Source organism: Saccostrea cucullata, unplaced genomic scaffold (assembly GCF_032062105.1).
Source record: "Saccostrea cucullata isolate Sc308-1 unplaced genomic scaffold, CSIRO_AGI_Scuc_v1 ctg35, whole genome shotgun sequence".
Lineage (NCBI taxonomy): Eukaryota > Metazoa > Mollusca > Bivalvia > Ostreida > Ostreidae > Saccostrea > Saccostrea cuccullata.
In genome coordinates, this window is record NW_026930622.1 from 288,780 (window position 1) to 308,018 (window position 19,239).

General features: G+C 34.4%; 1 protein-coding gene across 3 annotated transcripts; it reads left to right on the plus strand.

Moving 5' to 3' along the window:
- The first annotated feature begins 1,211 nt into the window (after positions 1–1,211).
- LOC134229300 (uncharacterized) lies at positions 1,212–16,778 on the plus strand. Of its 3 annotated transcripts, none has more exons than XM_062711018.1 (5): positions 1,212–1,698; positions 5,880–6,068; positions 6,213–6,307; positions 15,179–15,260; positions 16,477–16,778. In XM_062711018.1, the coding sequence occupies exons 2-5, from the start codon at positions 5,882–5,884 to the stop codon at positions 16,623–16,625; spliced, it is 513 nt and encodes a 170-aa protein (XP_062567002.1). In that variant the 5' UTR covers positions 1,212–1,698; positions 5,880–5,881; the 3' UTR covers positions 16,626–16,778. The 3 variants fall into 3 exon arrangements, with proteins under 3 accessions (XP_062567002.1, XP_062567000.1, XP_062567001.1); XM_062711016.1 differs by having other exon boundaries at positions 1,216–1,698; positions 6,210–6,307; XM_062711017.1 differs by lacking the exon at positions 1,212–1,698 and adding an exon at positions 1,874–2,025 and having other exon boundaries at positions 6,210–6,307.
- Positions 16,779–19,239: the final 2,461 nt, after the last annotated feature.

Here is a 19,239-nt window from a genome sequence, read left to right on the forward strand (position 1 = left end):
ACGACCTTTTTTATTTTTTACAAAACAAGTGTCTGTGGTTTCTAACTTAAAAAATGAAGCTAGGATTCCCAAGAATAAACTTAGCATGGACAGAGATGGATTCAAATCAGTACTGAGTTTAAACAAGTTTTCTTGAGCTTTTTAATTTGTAGATATTACAGCTTTCAGACCAAGCTCTGAAAGAATATATCTTTATGGTAAGTTTTGAATTTACTGGGTAGGGTAATTAAAGTACAAGATAGGCCAAGTTAACCCCTGGATTTTGGAAGTCTCTATCGATTTAAATGTTCATTTTTAAAAACATGTCAAGATTGTTATATAAAACATTGATATTGATTGTTATAAAAATAAAATAATTTATGGGACAAACAAAGTTAATAAGGTCACAAAATATGCAATTTTCTGAATTTTCTCATTTTTATGCAAATCACCAATTTCCAAGCACAATTACATAGAGCACAAGCTTGCCTATCTACCAAAGGACAAGGTATGGTAACCACTGGATCTGGCCCCTTATTTGATATAAAAATCAGAACAAAGTTAAAAATGGGATAGTTTGTAGTTGAGAACTTACAAAGTTGCTTGTTTTAATCAGCACTGATTTTAATTCAAAGCATACACGGAGGCCACAAGAGGATGCCAAAATAGAACGTTTTCCAAAATTTTCTCAATTCTGGTGGAATTTCGTCAAATTTGAGATAGTTTTCACTTTGGAAAACACAGAGCACAAGCTTCTCTGTCTTAGATTTTTACACATAAGATGCATCTGATACTAGTGTATGAACTATATAGATTTGATAGAAAACCTCAGATAGGTAAGCTTGTGTTCTATATTTCCCCAAGTGAAAAGTATCTTTGAATCAAAAACATCGCTGCTTTTAAAACAAGCATCATTTTAAGTTCTTCACTGCAAGCTACAAACGTGTATCACAATTTTAGCCATGTTTCGATTTTTACATCAAGCAAGGGGCTAAATTCAGCTGTTATCATATATATCTTGTCCTTTTGCATTTACCATCATCTAGAATATTGCAATTCATGAAGCAATGCTCCTATTCTACAAGAAAGGTACAGCTTTCTGAAACTTCCAATCAGAAGATTCGCGTTTATTATAATGAGATAACAGTGAGTACTGAGAACGTATCATTTACTTCGGTAAATCAGATTGCTGATAGTACATCTTCATTAACCATCGAATCAAATAGGATTACTAACAACCGAATCCAAGACTCTTCTTGAATTCCGTTTCGCAAAACATGTCATCAGAAAAGACTAATCAATACAGCAAATCCATACAATCGCTCTGACGACTCTTTAAAGACCAATTGGCTGAATTTATTGCAGATGGAAGTTTCAAAAATACATATTTTCTTGATATCGGTGCATTGAAGCGGCAAATTGAAGCTGTTCTTGAGAGGCTCTTAAGAAGACCACAATGGTGGACCGCATTTCTGATTGACGGTCTATACGTAACACAACAGTCAGACAAGTGCCTGTTACAGAAGTGTCGCAAATTAGAGAGAAGTGTCGGTTACTGTCGTTTTAAGGCTTTTACCAAATTTAATAGTCCTCCTGCATTAACACCGATCGATCGGTTATTAATTATATATCGAATACTCGCATACGAGTCCGGATTCAAGAATATTTCCTGCTTTAATAACAGGAATTTATTCCGTATAGGATTGCCGCCAAGCAAAGGTAAGATGGGGTTTCTATTTCACTTAATTAAATTAAGGCGAGGTTTCTCTTTCACTTGATTAAATTAACATGGCTATCCAAATAAAGGTATTCAGATGACAGTATCAGTTTTGGAATTTTTGAGATTTGCAGGCAACTTGAAAACGGTTTTTAAATTTTATAGAGAAGCTTGACATAATTTTTCTGCAAATCAGTTGTATTTATACAAACGTGATGCCGTCAGTGATTTCTATAGCCTTTACTTGATAATATATTCTTCATTCATATTGTGTCGTACAAGTGACATAATCACGGAGCATCGAGTTCAGTGAGGTGTTGGCAGGCTAGGTAAATTTAGTTTAAAAATGTTCAAAATGATCTTTCTTGGTTCTTTTACTGAAAATAGTAAAACGTGTCTGAAATTGTAGTCTTTACTGCTCATGATCTATGTTAGCATGCAGCGTTAATTGAAAATGCATCAACTTTTTAGCTCACCTGGGCCATAGGCTCAAGTGAGCTTTTTCAATCAAAATGAGTCCGGCGTCTGTATATCGTCAGATGTTTGTCACCTGTAAGATTTTGAAAACGTTCGACTTCTCCAGAATTATTGTGTAAATTTCTAACAAACCCGATTCAAAGCATACATGAGTAATGGTCTTATGTAATTCAAGTTTATTCAAATGAAAAGCCACTTGAGTCACTATTATATAAATATTGCATGTACTTGAGTCAGTTGAGTGTAACACTGAAAATTTTCACCCCAAGAAAACCATTGTCAACCGAGACGCAGCCAAAGTTGACAATGGTTTTCGAGGGGTGAAAATTTTCAGTGTTACACTCAAGTACATGCAATATTTATCATATTATACTGACTGTTTTATACAAATACATATAATAGTGAACCGTGCGCGCATAAATTCTGCGCAGTTGCTATTTTTGGAATATCACCCGTCGTCAAGCAATGTTGACTGTTGCTACGCTGGAGGGCGTGGCTTCATTATTCAGCGGGTAATAGTGTTTTTTTAACAAATGTTTGTCGACCAATCAGATTCAACTAATTAACATGAAAGTATAGTAGTACTACCTGTTTTGTACGTCATCGTGCAGTCTTACTGTTAGCCAAATTCAAAGCCTTCTACAAAAATTGTGAATTTCAAGATCAATTGTTCTGGCGACAAGGGAGGGCTCTGAAGATCTAATAGTAAAATGCATAAATTCTCCCTTTACCCTGCTAGGTTATATATTAAACAGTCAAACCCAATTGAAAAGAAATTACGCATAAAGGTAGGCCCAAGTCTTCCAAAATTGTGGACTTTGCGGCCTGTGTGTTAAAGGTTCTCTTGTTACGGCGAGGCTCTCAAGGTCATATACTAGAATGGAAAAAATGCATTTACAGTTTGAAAATCAATCTTCTTTTCTACACCAAAGTTTTAGAATAAATATTAAAAAAGACATTATCAGAAGCAAGGAATTAAGAAAATCAAGGCCCCCATGGCTAGGGTTCTTGAGATAGGGCTAGGGCTCTATTATGATCATCAAAAGGAATATTTACTCTACTTTTTAATTATTTATGAAGTTATTCCCCATTGTCATTCAGTTATTATAGTTAATCAATGCAAGTAATGCAAATGTTTAGTAAATTAAATCTAAAAATATATGCTCCTTCTCTGTATACTATAAAACGTATGTAGCTGCATAAAGTCAAGTATACGTAGATTGTGGCTGTTTTACTAGACTTCACCATTCTGTAGATTACTAGTACTGATAACACAGGTATACTGATATTGAAGAATCACAATTTGTGAATTCAGCTTTTGTTTTATTCCTAATTGGTGGATTCAGTTTTTGTATTACTCAAAATTTGTGTATTTAAGGTCTTCCGTCTTCACGGAAGACCTTATAGTTATTGCTCTGTTTCTTCTTCTTCTTCTTCTTCTTCTTATTATTATTATTATTTTTCTGACACGATTTCTCGACAACTACTGGATAGAATTACATGAAATTTTCAGGAAAGATGTGTTGTAAGATATCTTGAAAGTCCAAGACAGTTTTTGGAAATTCCTCTCTGGTGCCAAGTTTTGGACCATTTTCTGATTTTAAAACGACAAGATTAAACTTAAAAGATATCAATGTGAAACTTTGAGAGTTTATAGATGATGTACTTTCCAGGACGCACAGTACTTCCTGTCGCTACCGGAAGCCAATTCAAAAAGTCCAAATTTTCAACTTTCTTTGTTTTTCAATATTTTTCATTTATTTTTGGAATATTAATAGAGACACTTCTATTGATGCTTACTATATAAGTTGTTTTAATATTAGTTAATCTGAACTCTAGATATCTGAAGCGGGCCCAAGATGGCGGCTGTCTCTGTCAACTCCGACATTTCGCGAGTAGGGGCTTATATGAACGTTTGATTAAACCATTCTGACATAAGGATAAGAAATGCAAAAAACTACAATTTGTGCAATTCAGCTTTTACGTTTCACTGCTTTAGTGTTTCCGATATGTAATGTGTACAATGTGTTAAATATATTCAGAAATTTTAAGAATGTTTTATTTTATTAATTTCAAAGCTATTGCACCTCTTTAATAGATTCAAAGAAAAGGTGCGAATATTTTTGTATTCCCAATAGCTAAATGGTTCGCGCGTTGGGGAGAAAAGAGAAAAAAAAATTTGTGTATTTCAAAATTTTGAATCACTTTTTAGTTCGATTTTACAATTTTTTTTTTGTATTTGCTCAAAAAAATTGTATTTTATCACAAATTCAAAAAAATGTCATGACCAAAGTTCTTCATGTGAGGGAGATGGCCCATGGGCCTCGTAATATTAATGGTCCTAAGAGATTTATTTCACATAAGAGGCCTGAATCATACGACTATATATCGTTTAAGGCAGCTGCAATAATCATCTTATTTTTATCCCTATCGGTTTTCAGGTGCTCTGTTTTTTCCGAGGTATCTTTGAACGTAGCAGATACCGATGGTATTTTCCCTATTTGTCACATAAGAAACAGACTTATATAAAAACAGTGCAATATTTTGATTATATGGCAAAGAAAGTGGGATGCTTTCAATCCAAGAGATACATTGTATAATGCCAAACTATGTCGGAGATAGAAGCAAAAATGGATTGCTAAAAGTATATATATACTAATGGATGAATTAATATGAAAGGTACAAAAACTTTCTCAGCAATTCATTCCCTAGCAAAGTCTGAAAACACACATACAAAAAACTACAGGTATCTTTCACAGTTCCTCACAAAACTGTATTGTATCGCTGCTTCCTGCTCGATAATACCTACGTCGTAGTGCTGGGCAATAAACGTCACTGCATGAAGTGTGTTTCGGAAAATTATGTCGCTTTCATGTAATCACTTTTTACGCTATATTTGTTTGTGGGACAGAAAATCCATATCGAATGCAATATTAATATTCAGATAGAGAAAGGTTATCATGGATACGCCGAGTTTTCAGGAACCCCCAACTTAAAGCATATAGTTCATTAATAAGTGTTTGGCCCTTTAAGCAATCGATACTTAGTACTGTAGACGTTTGAGCTAATCAGCCAAACAAAGGCATACCAATAAAAACTATTGAAACATTTTGACTTGAATATAGCAATCATTACTACTAATGTGGGCACTTGATCAATACCAATAAACTGACTATTTATACGCTCTTAATTTACTTTATTTGTCAAACATTAAAGTAAAATAAAAAAAAAGGTCCTAATTAAAAATTTTCAATTGCCAATGATAATATGCCATGTACTCAATGGTAATTAGGAAATTGTCAATGATAAATAACCTCATGGATTCTTGGACAATGATCTATAAACTTTTATGAAATACGATTTAATCACTACTTATCCGAATTTCAACTCTCCATCCCTGAGCGAACTGGAATATACAATTTACTGTAGGGTTGGTCGTGAATAGAACGCTCCACTTTTTCAGTTCGTATGAGCTTATGGCTCCCTGACCGCTGTTAACTCTGAATTTGGAAACACTGCATTTAAGTCTGGTCTGGCAAAATGTCCTTGTATATATATAGCCTATTTTCTACAAAAATACTTTATGAAATAAAAACTTTGATTAAGATTTTGATATTTAATTAAGAAAATCGATTTTAATATAAGAAGTTTTATCTTAGTTTGTGCTTTTTAGTTTTAATATAATAGTTATTTTAATTACTTTCAGAAATGTCGTTAAATAGTCAGATGTCCCCAAATCCAAAACGCCGGAAAAACAAGGTCAAACTGAAGCTATCATGGGACGCACCCACGAAGGAGGAGCTTATTGCAGAACAGATTGATGACTTCGTAAGTGACGTCATCAAAAGTGCAAAATTGGAATACCTTGCACAAGAGCGAAAAAACAGTTTAAATGGTTATTATTTTTTAAAATTTCCATATATCTCCTTTTGTTTGCAATACATTTTAATTTGATTTTTAAAAATGTAACCTTCAATTTTAAGATGGTAAAAAAAGAAGTTTTATTCTTATTTATATAACGCTGTATCAACCAAAGAAGAACATGGGATGTATTTCCACGATGATCTAAACGAAGAAATGATAGAACTAAACACAAGTGAAATAATAGGATCCCAGGAGAGCATACACGGTAATGTAAGTGTGTATAATTATGGTCAATTGAAAAAAAAACTTTTTTTTTTCAACGTACAGTGACAGATTTGATATAAGTTGAAAAATAAACTTCATCATTTATTCAGGAACTAGGGCCAAAATAAAATTATTATAGTTTGTTTCGCATTGCCTCCCGCCTCATTGATATGCCCCTTCCTGAAAAAATTTTATTGACCAAGAGTAGGAAGATTTTTTTTTATTCATTTTTGTTTTCGCCCATTTCATGTATCACATGCACCATACAAAACACTGAAATATAGTGTCAGATCTATGTAAAATTAGGTTTTTTATTGATGGGAGATACTTTTTTAAAATGTCAGAAAATGCTTTTACCGTTTACTGAGATTTTTTTTATCAAAATTTATCTTCAATAAAAAAAAAAATTCCCTCCCTCCCTCCTGTGTCAAAAACCCTTCAGGCGGCAATTCCAAACAAACAATTTTTTAAGGATGGCCTAGTCCATATGTAATGGCATACCTCCCTAATCAGATATTGACACTCTGTATGTACCCTATCTATTGACACTGTATGTGCCCTATCTATTGACACTCTGTATGTACCCTATCTACTGACACTCTGTATGTCCCCTATCTATTGACACTCTGTATGTACCCTATCTATTGACACTCTGTATGTCCCCTATCTATTGACACTCTGTATGTACCCTATCTATTGACACTCTGTATGTCCCCTATCTATTGACACTCTGTATGTCCCCTATCTATTGACACTCTGTATGTCCCCTATCTATTGACTCTCTGTATGTTCCCTATCTATTGACACCCTGTATGTACCCTATCTATTAACACTGTATGTACCCTATCTATTGACATTGTATGTACTCTATCTATTGACATCCTGTATGTACCCTATCTATTGACACCCTGTATGTACCCTATCTATTGACACTCTGTATGTACCCTATCTATTGACACCCTGTATGTACCCTATCTATTGACACCCTGTATGTACCCTATCTATTGACACCCTGTATGTACCCTATCTATTGACACCCTGTATGTACCCTATCTATTGACACTCTGTATGTACCCTATCTATTGACACTCTGTATGTATCCTATCTATTGACACCCTGTATGTACCCTATCTATTGACACCCTGTATGTACCCTATCTATTGACACCCTGTATGTACCTATTTATTGACACTCTGTATGTACCCTATCTATTAACACTGTATGTACCCTATCTATTGACACTCTGTTTGTACCCTATCTATTGACACCCTGTATGTACCCTATCTATTGACACTCTGTATGTACCCTATCTATTGACACCCTGTATGTACCTATTTATTGACACTCTGTATGTACACAAATGTACTCTATCTATTGACACTCTGTATGTACCCTATCTATTGACACCCTGTATGTACCCTATCTGTTGATACTCTGTATGTACCCTATCTACTGACACTCTGTATGTCCCCTATCTATTGACACTCTGTATGTACCCTATCTATTGACACCCTGTATGTACCTATTTATTGACACTCTGTATGTACCCTATCTATTGACACTGTATGTGCCCTATCTATTGACACCCTGTATGTACCCTATCTATTGACACTGTATGTGCCCTATCTATTGACACTTTATGTACCCTATCTATTGACACCCTGTATGTACCTATTTATTGACACTCTGTATGTACCCTATCTATTGACACCCTGTATGTACCCTATCTATTGACACCCTGTATGTACCCTATCTATTGACACCCTGTATGTACCCTATCTATTGACACCCTGTATGTACACCTCTGTATGTATTTATTAACACTCTGTATGTACCCTATCTATTGACACTCTGTATGTATCCTATCTATTGACACCCTGTATGTACCCTATCTATTGACACCCTGTATGTACTCTATTTATTAACACTCTGTATGTACCCTATCTATTGACACTCTGTATGTACCCTATCTATTGACACCCTGTTTGTACCCTATCTATTGACACCCTGTATGTACCCTATCTATTGACACTCTGTATGTACCCTATCTATTGACACCCTGTATGTACCCTATCTATTGACACTCTGTATGTACCCTATCTATTGACACCCTGTATGTCCCCTATCTACTGACACTCTGTATGTACCCTATCTATTAACACTGTATGTACCCTATCTATTGACACTCTGTTTGTACCCTATCTATTGACACCCTGTATGTACCCTATCTATTGACACCCTGTATGTACCCTATCTATTGACACCCTGTATGTACTCTATTTATTAACACTCTGTATGTACCCTATCTATTGACACTCTGTATGTATCCTATCTATTGACACCCTGTATGTACCCTATCTATTGACACCCTGTATGTACCCTATCTATTGACACTCTGTATGTACCCTATCTATTGACACCCTGTATGTACCCTATCTATTGACACCCTGTATGTACCCTATCTATTGACACCCTGTATGTACCCTATCTATTGACACTCTGTATGTACCCTATCTATTGACACCCTGTATGTCCCCTATCTATTGACACTCTGTATGTACCCTATCTATTGACACCCTGTATGTCCCCTATCTATTGACACCCTGTATGTACCCTATCTACTGACACTGTATGTACCCTATCTATTGACACCCTGTATGTACCCTATCTATTGACACACTGTATGTACCCTATCTATTGACACTGTATGTACCCTATCTATTGACACTCTGTATGTCCCCTATCTATTGACACCCTGTATGTACCCTATCTATTGACACCCTGTATGTACCCTATCTATTGACACTCTGTATGTACCCTATCTATTGACACTGTATGTACCCTATCTATTGACACCCTGTATGTACCCTATCTATTGACACTGTATGTACCCTATCTATTGACACACTGTATGTACCCTATCTATTGACACTCTGTATGTACCCTATCTATTGACACCCTGTATGTCCCCTATCTACTGACACTCTGTATGTACCCTATCTATTGACACTCTGTATGTACCCTATCTATTGACACCCTGTTTGTACCCTATCTATTGACACCCTGTATGTACCCTATCTATTGACACCCTGTATGTACCCTATCTATTGACACTCTGTATGTACCCTATCTATTGACACTCTGTATGTACCCTATCTATTGACACCCTGTATGTACCCTATCTATTGACACTCTGTATGTACCCTATCTATTGACACCCTGTATGTACCCTATCTATTGACACCCTGTATGTACTCTATCTATTGACACTCTGTATGTGCTCTATCTATTGACACTCTGTATGTACTCTATCTATTGACACTCTGTATGTACTCTATCTATTGACACTCTGTATGTACTCTATCTATTGACACTCTGTATGTACCCTATCTATTGACACTCTGTATGTACCCTATCTATTGACACCCTGTATGTACCCTATCTATTGACACTGTATCCTATCTATTGACACACTGTATGTACCCTATCTATTGACACCCTGTATGTACCCTATCTATTGACACCCTGTATGTACCCTATCTATTTACACTCTGTATGTACCCTATCTATTGACACCCTGTATGTACCCTATCTATTGACACTCTGTATGTACCCTATCTATTGACACTCTGTATGTACTCTATCTATTGACACCCTGTTTGTACTCTATTTATTAACACTCTGTATGTACCCTATCTATTGACACACTGTATGTACCCTATCTATTGACACCCTGTATGTACCCTATTTATTGACACCCTGTTTGTACCCTATCTATTGACACCCTGTATGTACTCTATTTATTAACACTCTGTATGTACCCTATCTATTGACACCCTGTATGTACCCTATCTATTGACACTCTGTATGTACCCTATCTATTGACACCCTGTTTGTACCCTATCTATTGACACCCTGTATGTACACAAATGTACTCTATCTATTGACACCCTGTATGTACCCTATCTATTGACACTGTATGTACCCTTTCTATTGACACTCTGTATGTACCCTATCTATTGACACCCTGTATGTACTCTATCTATCGACACTCTGTATGTACCCTACCTATTGACACTCTGTATGTACCCTATCTATTGACACCCTGTTTGTACCCTATCTATTAGACACCCTGTATGTACCCTATCTCTATTGATGTACCCTATCTATTGACACCCTGTATGTACTCTATCTATTGACACTCTGTATGTACCCTATCTATTGACACTCTGTATGTACTCTATCTATTGACACCCTGTATGTACCCTATCTATTGACACCCTGTATGATGTATCCTATATGTATGACAGCTGCTGCCATTTTCAATCAAAAATCAACATTTAATTTTCTATAATATACAAGCTTGTAGCTTAATTTATTTATATATATTCATCACTTGAATTGAACAACAAATTTCAATGTCTATATTCTTTCTCTTATTAATTAGCTTTAGATCAACATCAGTATGTACATGGTATTGTGTATCTGTATCTTATTAATAACTCGGCTGCCGGTGTTTGATCCCATGTCATGTCGTAAATATTTTTCATCCAATATTTTCTCTGCATACGTAAACATTTCCATTAATGGAAAAAAATATTTACAATGCTATTGGACTTAGCTGAGACCATCACTATGTTCAATATAGTCTATTTTTGAGGTTGCGAGAAATAATTGCTTTATTGGCACCTAAAATTGATCTTATTCGACCAGTCATTGGATCAAGTGAAAAGGTCATTTAATTACCAAGCTCATTTCATATTCCCTTTCTTCTTTTAATTGCTTTACTATAGAAGCATGTCCCTGTGTGTGATAAATGAGATTCATTCAACACAATTAGCGACAACACGTTTTGCTGTTTTTGATCGGCTGTGGTGTTCCTTTGTTTCTGGGAGTCACGTGATGGAATTGTTTCTTCTTCCGTTATTTTCTTGACTCAAAGAAAGTTCTTACACTAAGAAAGAGGATTTAAGGATTTTGAGAGACTTTTATCATGTTAAGGTGTATACTAGTATACTGCGTTTATCTATTTACTATTCTTAATTAAGGTTGTCTGGTAGATTTCCTAGCCTGGTTCCCTGTCCCTTTTTTGTTTCGTGTACTTCGCGTCTCTAGGCAAGTGATGTCTTGTCTTGGCAAGGATGTGACAGGGGACCAGGCTAGTAGATTTGCAAACTAGCTGCCATATTTACATGTATTTTAAAGACGATGATGGATATTACGCAAATGTAACGTGCGAAATTATGATTTCATTACTTTACATCAATGGTCAAATATCACGTGTTTTAAATTGTCATTTAATATGAATTTCCGTCAATGACATAAAAGGGAGAATTAAAATAATAATTGAATGACCTTTTTTTGATTAACTTTCGACACGTCAGTTGTGTCTTTTTCGTATTCTTTCGAGACATTTAGGTATTAAACTTCGTACTGCTATGAAATTTGTAAATGGAAATTGTTGTTGTTGTTGTCTTAAACTATTTCCCAAGTTAAGACAAAGTCGATTCAAAGTATCAAAGATGAGGATAAATATCATCTGTCCGCCTTCCGCAGTGTAAGGTCGAATCCAAAAATATTACCTCCATTAATTTGTATTACGTCGTCTTGATAGATTATAAGGATTAGTGTAGTGATACCTATGGATTGTCAACTCACCGACTTTACGGAAATCAATAAACACCAAGTAATTATTTAATTCATTGAAAACAGACACTGGAACACATACATAGGTTAACAAGTTTTCGGCTTTGGGTATTTATAGAAACAAGAAAATGTTATTGCTTTTTTGATTGACCACTTGTATTATTGCTATTAAATAGTAATGATTTTTCGTGACTGAGCACCATTTATGGATTTATAATGTGTGCATTAATTCCAATACTTTATTACTTTCTCTTAAATAAAATAGTCAGAGAAAATGAGTGGGTTTTTTATATTTTGGAAGTGTCTCATTTTGCACATCACAATATCCATATATGGAAATATTACGTGTTGTTTATTTGAAAGAATCAAAAGGTTTGAGTTAACTGACTTTCTCGTGGTTAAATAGTAGACGTGATTTCTAAGTTAATTGTTTCCTCGATATTCCGAATGTTTACACTATGTGCCACTTGTTTTCTCTTTTTACAGTGATCATTTGTAAGACAAATTTGGAAACAACATGACGACAGCAAACATTATTTTATGCTTTCATCAGATTTCCCTCGCGATCATCGCACCCCAGGGTGTAATTAGAGCCTCTTTTGTATCAAAGAAATGAAAAATTAATATAACACTAGCAGTGTTTAACTTCGTAGTTTCGCTCAGCCGGGATGCAGTGTCACCATTCTATCATATGTATCCATCGAAGCTAATGTAGTATTTATGAAGCATTACGAGTAAAGAAAGTAAAATCTTAATTGATTTACATAAAACATTTCCATACTGCAAGCTTCAGTCTTTTTAAGAGATTATTTTTTCTTTTTCATCGCAGAGAATTGTTTCGGATCAATGTCATTATAATCATCTTTTGAGATTTCATTGCTTACTTATGAAAGAAAAAATGTATCTCAAGCTCTCAAACGCTTTTAAGTAATCTCTTTAATCAAAGGAAGAATGTAGCAAATCCCTCTTATCAAAGAAATAAGTATCGATGTAGAAAAATTACTGATCCTCATACATGTATGAGATTTTTTTTGGTCATTTAAATGTATATTGTATGCTTTGTATGAAAGAAAATATATAGAGTGAGATTTGAAGATTCTTATATGATTGATTGATTGTATGTTGTTTGACGTCCCATTCGAGAATTTTTAATTCATATATAGACGGCAAAATATGAAAGTAAAAGAAAGATTTCTGTGTCTGAAAAAACCCATTGTTTTTAGCGTCCACCTTCTCTTATACATACAGCACAATTTCGTTAAAATGAATATGTAGTGATAAAAACAGCATACACGATATTAATAAATTTACAATTTGCATACTGTCCATTCTTCAAGTAAATGTTCTAAATGCAGATATAATATACTGGAAAATAAAACCATTCATTGTGTTTATTTGAATTTGTTGGGCATCTCAATACTAGACAATATACTGAAAATTGGGATCACGATAGCCCTTGATATCGCTTACAGCAGACTTGCTATCTTAATGAGAGTATCCAACATTGGAAATTCAATTAACTTCTGATTTAGAAGAAAATATTGGAATTTCTGCCAAAAAACAAGCGTAGACTTGGCATGATTATCTTTCCCTTGAATTATTCAAGACCACTCCTCAGAAAAGCAATCTTTTATTGAAAAAAAATGTCGGCTTCAAATGACACTGCCTCCATAAAAGTGCTGATTGTGTTGATACAAATTTGATTTCTTCAAAATTAGGGCACAAATATCTCAATACAGTGTATTAATATTTCATTTGGAAAAATATCCTAGTGTATTGTATTATATGATGTGTGATACATACGTTTTCGCAACATATACATGTACTTTTATATCGCCCGTCACGAGTAGGGGCATTGGTTTTTAAGGTCTCATGGGACATCAAAACGGATCGCAACTTTCACTTTAAAGAGCCGAGCGAATGGAGAAGGAACAGTTGCCACAGACCTCTTTTTATCGCGTTAGGTCAGTCGCAGCCGAGATTCGAATTCACGACCTCCCGATCACGGAGAAAGCGGTCTAACGACTGAGTTACCATAACGGTACCTAACTTTGAAGCTTGCATGTTTCTACTTGACCTTTCAGGGGTCTGAGGCGCAATAGATATAATTTTCATCGATTTGCCAATCAAACGCCGACAGATAAAATTTTTCCTTCGCTTAGACATCAATTAACGATCTTTAAATGAACCCATCCTTGCACTTTTATGATATGTTCTTCTTCATGATCCATATTTCCTAGCCACTCACTGATAACGATATTTATTATTACGGGGGACTCATCAATTACCATTATTCCGGTTTCGTGTGATGATTAATTTGATATCTTTTATAGTTAACTAGTATAGCACACAAAACGAATATGATTTATTGTACATGTATGTTGTTCGATGGAGTATACGTCTAATTTATATGAAATCTGGCCAATTGGCCACATACTAGTACTTGAAGTTCAATATGTACTATCGAGCACAAAGTCGCAAACCACAGCTATAATGTACGATCCTCTCCCAGCTAAATGCGGACTCCGAACCGTGGCTTGAGACGATGTATCGAGTATGGACTGTAGGGTTGATGGTGCAATGACAACGACGCGACGCTATGACGACGATGGCGCAAAACGATGAATATGACACGAAAACGCGATTGCGATAGTGCCATAGAACAATAAAAGATAGCAATATTTGCTTCATTACCATCGCTTCATCAGCAACGCACAGTCATGTAATTGTTATCATATACCATCGCGTCATCGCACTAACAACGCTCCATCGTCATAACATTGTCGAATATCATTGCACCATCACAACAACATGGATCATGGATAGCTTTTGCACTGTTGGCATACCGGTATTTTCCATATGTTGTTATATTGTCACATTCCTCCTGAATACTTTATTATGTATAATTATGCTACAGGACTTGAACGCAACATTTTTTCTTCCTTAACAAAGCTGGGACATGTTTAACATAAAGATGACTTGAGGAGCGTACGTACTCTCACCCCCAAATCTAAAGCATTTACAGTTAGGTGGGGAAGTTTACGATACGAATGAAATAATATACAGTGTGTAGTAAATTTTAACCTTGCCAGTTATACTAGTTTTCGAAGGGGTGTTTCCTTTCGGGGAGGTTTAGGTTTGTCATCAAAGAGGCACATTCATTGTACTCTGATTATTAATTAAGTAGGTTAGGGACACACATTATATTACATGTGCTTTCTTATTCTTCAGAACACTGATAATCAGACTTTTGAAATGCACTCCAGGAAAGACCGAGGGCGATCTGATCACAATCCATCCAGAAACTGTACACGTGCGTATAGAGTAAAATACCAGTATGTTACGTGTGCTTTTAAACAGGGAGATTGTATATTGTGTATAAAGGCCGGTATAAATTACATATTTTACAAACGTATTTTGCATGCATGCATCTAAATTCACAGGGTAAATAGGCCTTTGTCAGTTTTAATAGGTGTTGGATCTTGACAGATCGAATAGAAATTGTCAAGATGCATGAAAAGAAAGTTCAGAGTTGAGATTAGATCATGTGTCTTATTTTTCTCCATATGGTTGAAAAAATTGCATACCTTAAGAATACATGGAGATAACGAATAGTATTCAAGCTCAAAATAGGAGCAGATCAAATTCGGACCCCCGAAACATCAGAGGTGGGATCAGGTGCCATGGAGGAGTCAACATCCCCTGCCAAATAAGGAATAATTCGTTTGAAGCTAATATAATTTAGAAGGCCTTGGATGGCTTTGTTTTTAAGGGGCTAAATCTGCATATTTACATGTATAGTGTATTTTTTTAATGCACGTGTCGAGACACAAAGTCAGATATCAAAATACAGGAGGCAAAATAGAAGAATGAGTTCAGATGCATGTGTCAAGATGCATAGTGTAAACCGGCCTTAAATGAAGGGAAATGAAATCTTTATGTCTTCGAATATTCGACAAAATGAAAAGTATTAATATAATAGATATAAATAGAATGTAATCAAATTAATATATAGCAGCATTTTTACTTTCAGCTTTCCCTGTTTGATTTTTCCATATTTGGTATCTATATTGAAATAGTACTTCTATTATAATTTTCACTATTCATTGGCCCATTAGTACAGATTTCTAAAATTAATTTGATTTATGTTCCTGAGACTGTGTTTGCTATGGACAAAGATCCTCTAGCAGTAATCTCTCTTAGAAATAGCCAAGAACTTACGCTAAGTACAGACATTCTCGAGAGCACGACTAATGGTATAAGAAATACATGCTTATATCAATACATATCCTTCTAGTATGCTACAAGTACATGTATACATTACAGGACATGAAAAATCATTGCAGATGTTCTATGCTCATAAGAAAAATCAAATCTCAGAGTACAAATGTATGCGAAATATTGAGAATTGACCAGAAATTTCAATCCCATTCAATGTTAAACATAAACTGTTATACACCGGAAGTTACATTTTTGAATGATAAAATAAAGCAATTAATAGCAGAGATCTTTGTTTAAATTTATTTCAGACCGACCATCAGAATTAAATGAGGGAAACCCCCTGCTTGCAGACAGTGCCAATTTGCCAAAGAGGAGGTACCTCCGACTATTTCAAAGACACGTACTAAGAATGTGCTGTCATTGCTCGTGTGTATTTAATGGAAATGACGTCACTTAGAAACAGAAGTGAAGGCGCCATCTTGAATATTTTTCACATCTTTAAAGATTTAAGCATTCTTTATATTTTATTACAGCCTATTTCTTATGTTGAAAACAATCTTTTGTTGTAAAAATGTTTTGAAAATAAAATCTTTACTTTGTTGTTAAAAAATTATGGTATTAATTTTAGCGTTTTTAAAAAAAATTTTCACAGAAATTATTACGTAATAAATATTTTCTTAGTTTGTGATTTTCTACATGATCACAATGTATTTGTGGTTAATCAAGGTTACACTAAATATTGTTTTTGTAAAATAGTTTCATCTATCTGATTTCAATTTCAAAGCTGGTCATTAAACTGTCCAAGTAAAAGTAGATAAAAAAGTTTGTAAACGGAACCCCTAAATTTTGTAAAGCATTGCTATTAACATATTCTTTAGTAGCTGATGTAATTTAAATAGTTGCTAGTTTATCTTAAAGATAAACTCACTTAACACATTTTAGAAGCTGAATCCGTTTTAGAAAAGACTTAAAATGTCGACAGATCAAAATTGTTACTATAGGAGAAACTTGAAAAGTGCTTCAGTGTTGTGACAACATGCAAGGTTTTGGGAATTTTTTTGCAGCAGAAGAAGACAAACGGTTATTGAAGAATCCTAATTTAAAAGTACGATAAACCGAAAATATTATTAAGCCAAGTCCTTGCACTCACATTACCATCATCGGCCTAAGGTTAGAGCTTTCGTGCATTTGTCTACTGTATAGGGATTTGATTCAAACATGCCTTTCTGAACAGAAAAAAATACATGTACATGCTGTCAATTTTAAAGATAACTAGAGGTATTGTGAGCAATGAGCTCGCTAAATGATACTCCCGCCTCCCACATGGTTATAATGGCTAAAGTCCATGTTTTGCTGTGGCCTGGAAACCCAAAATATGTGTCGGATGAAAAAGTAAAATAGGAGTTGCACAATTGGCAATATGTAATAAAAATTCTGTGAAAGTTTCATTAAATTTTACTCACTGGTATAAGAGGAGTTGCGGATAAGAGATGGGTTCCCCAAAGCGTAACAAAGAGACAGACGGACGTAACAGAGAGACAGACGGACATACCGATTACTATAAATCTTCCCGCTTTTCAAGCGGGATTATAATAATAAATTGCAATGTTTTCTGACAATTTATTTAAGGACAGATGATACAAACTTACGTCAGAATAATTGAAAATAACAACTTAGGTCATGTTTAAATTAATAAATTAGATAAGTTTTACCACATGGTTTTTAATTTTTTATTCAAAATTTCACAAAAATGTGATTTGAAGTGAAAAATATTTGTATAGATGGTTTCAGACAGGCAGGCTTTTGAACATCAAAGAAGGTCTACAATTTCTTTACATTCTAGAAATTTACTATTTGCATCATTTGCAATGAAATTAGGCCAAAAAATATATATCAATCCAGGCATCCATTTTTTTGTTTGTATCATCTGTCCTTAAGACCCGATTCACTTTAAATTTCAAAATATTCTCAAACGAATAAAAACAAAAAATGATAAATTATATTTTATGATAATAAACTAGATTCTATTCACCTAAAGTCTGCGAGTTTCATTGTAAATCGGATTGGATTGGCAATAAACCAGTACTACTTATTGTTTTCCTGAATTCCTAGAATATGTAGATTTCCGGATGACGAATTGCCTATCTCTCATGCCTTTAGCAGGTGTCAGCTTTTCTCTAGACGCTACAGAAAACGTGTAAGGTAATCAAACCGATATAAAGGACATTGTTTCTGAAAAGAATTGATGGGAAATGTAATTTACACTCTCATTACTTTCTACTTTGTGGGTTTCAAATACTCTGGTAAATTGATAACTGAAACTCGAGTCGTGATCACGTTCGTTCTCAGGGAACAGGAGGGAAGTGATATTGAATGTGGTAAATATCCTCTAATGATACAAGTGTCAGTGTTCATTCAAGTCTTAATCATGCATTAGTGTTATATAATTTGTCTTATTTTGGTCCTTTAAACCACAGGACATTACTTCTTTCTAATGTTTTCAGGAACAATTTACTAATTACTTTTCCTTGATGTAGTTAACCAAGAACATTTTTCATGCTTTTACTATTTCGCTTATCATTAATTAAATTTTACGGATATTACATATTTTACGATGCTCCACATATTTTTTTTTTATTTCAGGAGTGCAGCTGGCATGATGGAGTAGTCAAAAATAAAGTTATAAACAATACAAATATAATTATCGATAACCCAGAAGGAATAGTTTTTACAGATTTAAATTTCTCGCTAAAAAGGAATTCATGAATTCGAAACATACAATACTTATTAAAACTGGGGTTTTTGAAATCAAATAGTATTAGTTTAATGCATTATTAGACTACAGTTCTTGATTATATCATAAATTTCTGAATCATTTACTTCATCTAGGTCTTTGAAAAATTAAGTTTAATATTTCATTCCAACAATTAAAGTAGGTTTGAAAAGAAGAACGTGATATTTTCCTACGCCACTTTTCTACCAAAAATATAGCCCCTTTCTAGATTTCGAAATCAGTTTTCTATTGAAATTTTTTTTCTCTTTCATTTGTTTCAACCGGTATATTGTGACGT

What these genes read in the sequence shown, in the direction of transcription:
- LOC134229300 (XM_062711016.1), top strand. Translation starts at nt 5,882, where the DNA reads ATGTCGTTAAATAGTCAGATGTCCCCAAATCCAAAACGCCGGAAAAAC. An exon ending in GCGAAAAAACAGTTTAAATG is followed by an intron (nt 6,069 to 6,209) that starts GTTATTATTTTT and finishes TATCAACCAAAG; the next exon opens with AAGAACATGGGATGTATTTC. An exon ending in AGGAGAGCATACACGGTAAT is followed by an intron (nt 6,308 to 15,178) that starts GTAAGTGTGTAT and finishes CTTATTCTTCAG; the next exon opens with AACACTGATAATCAGACTTT.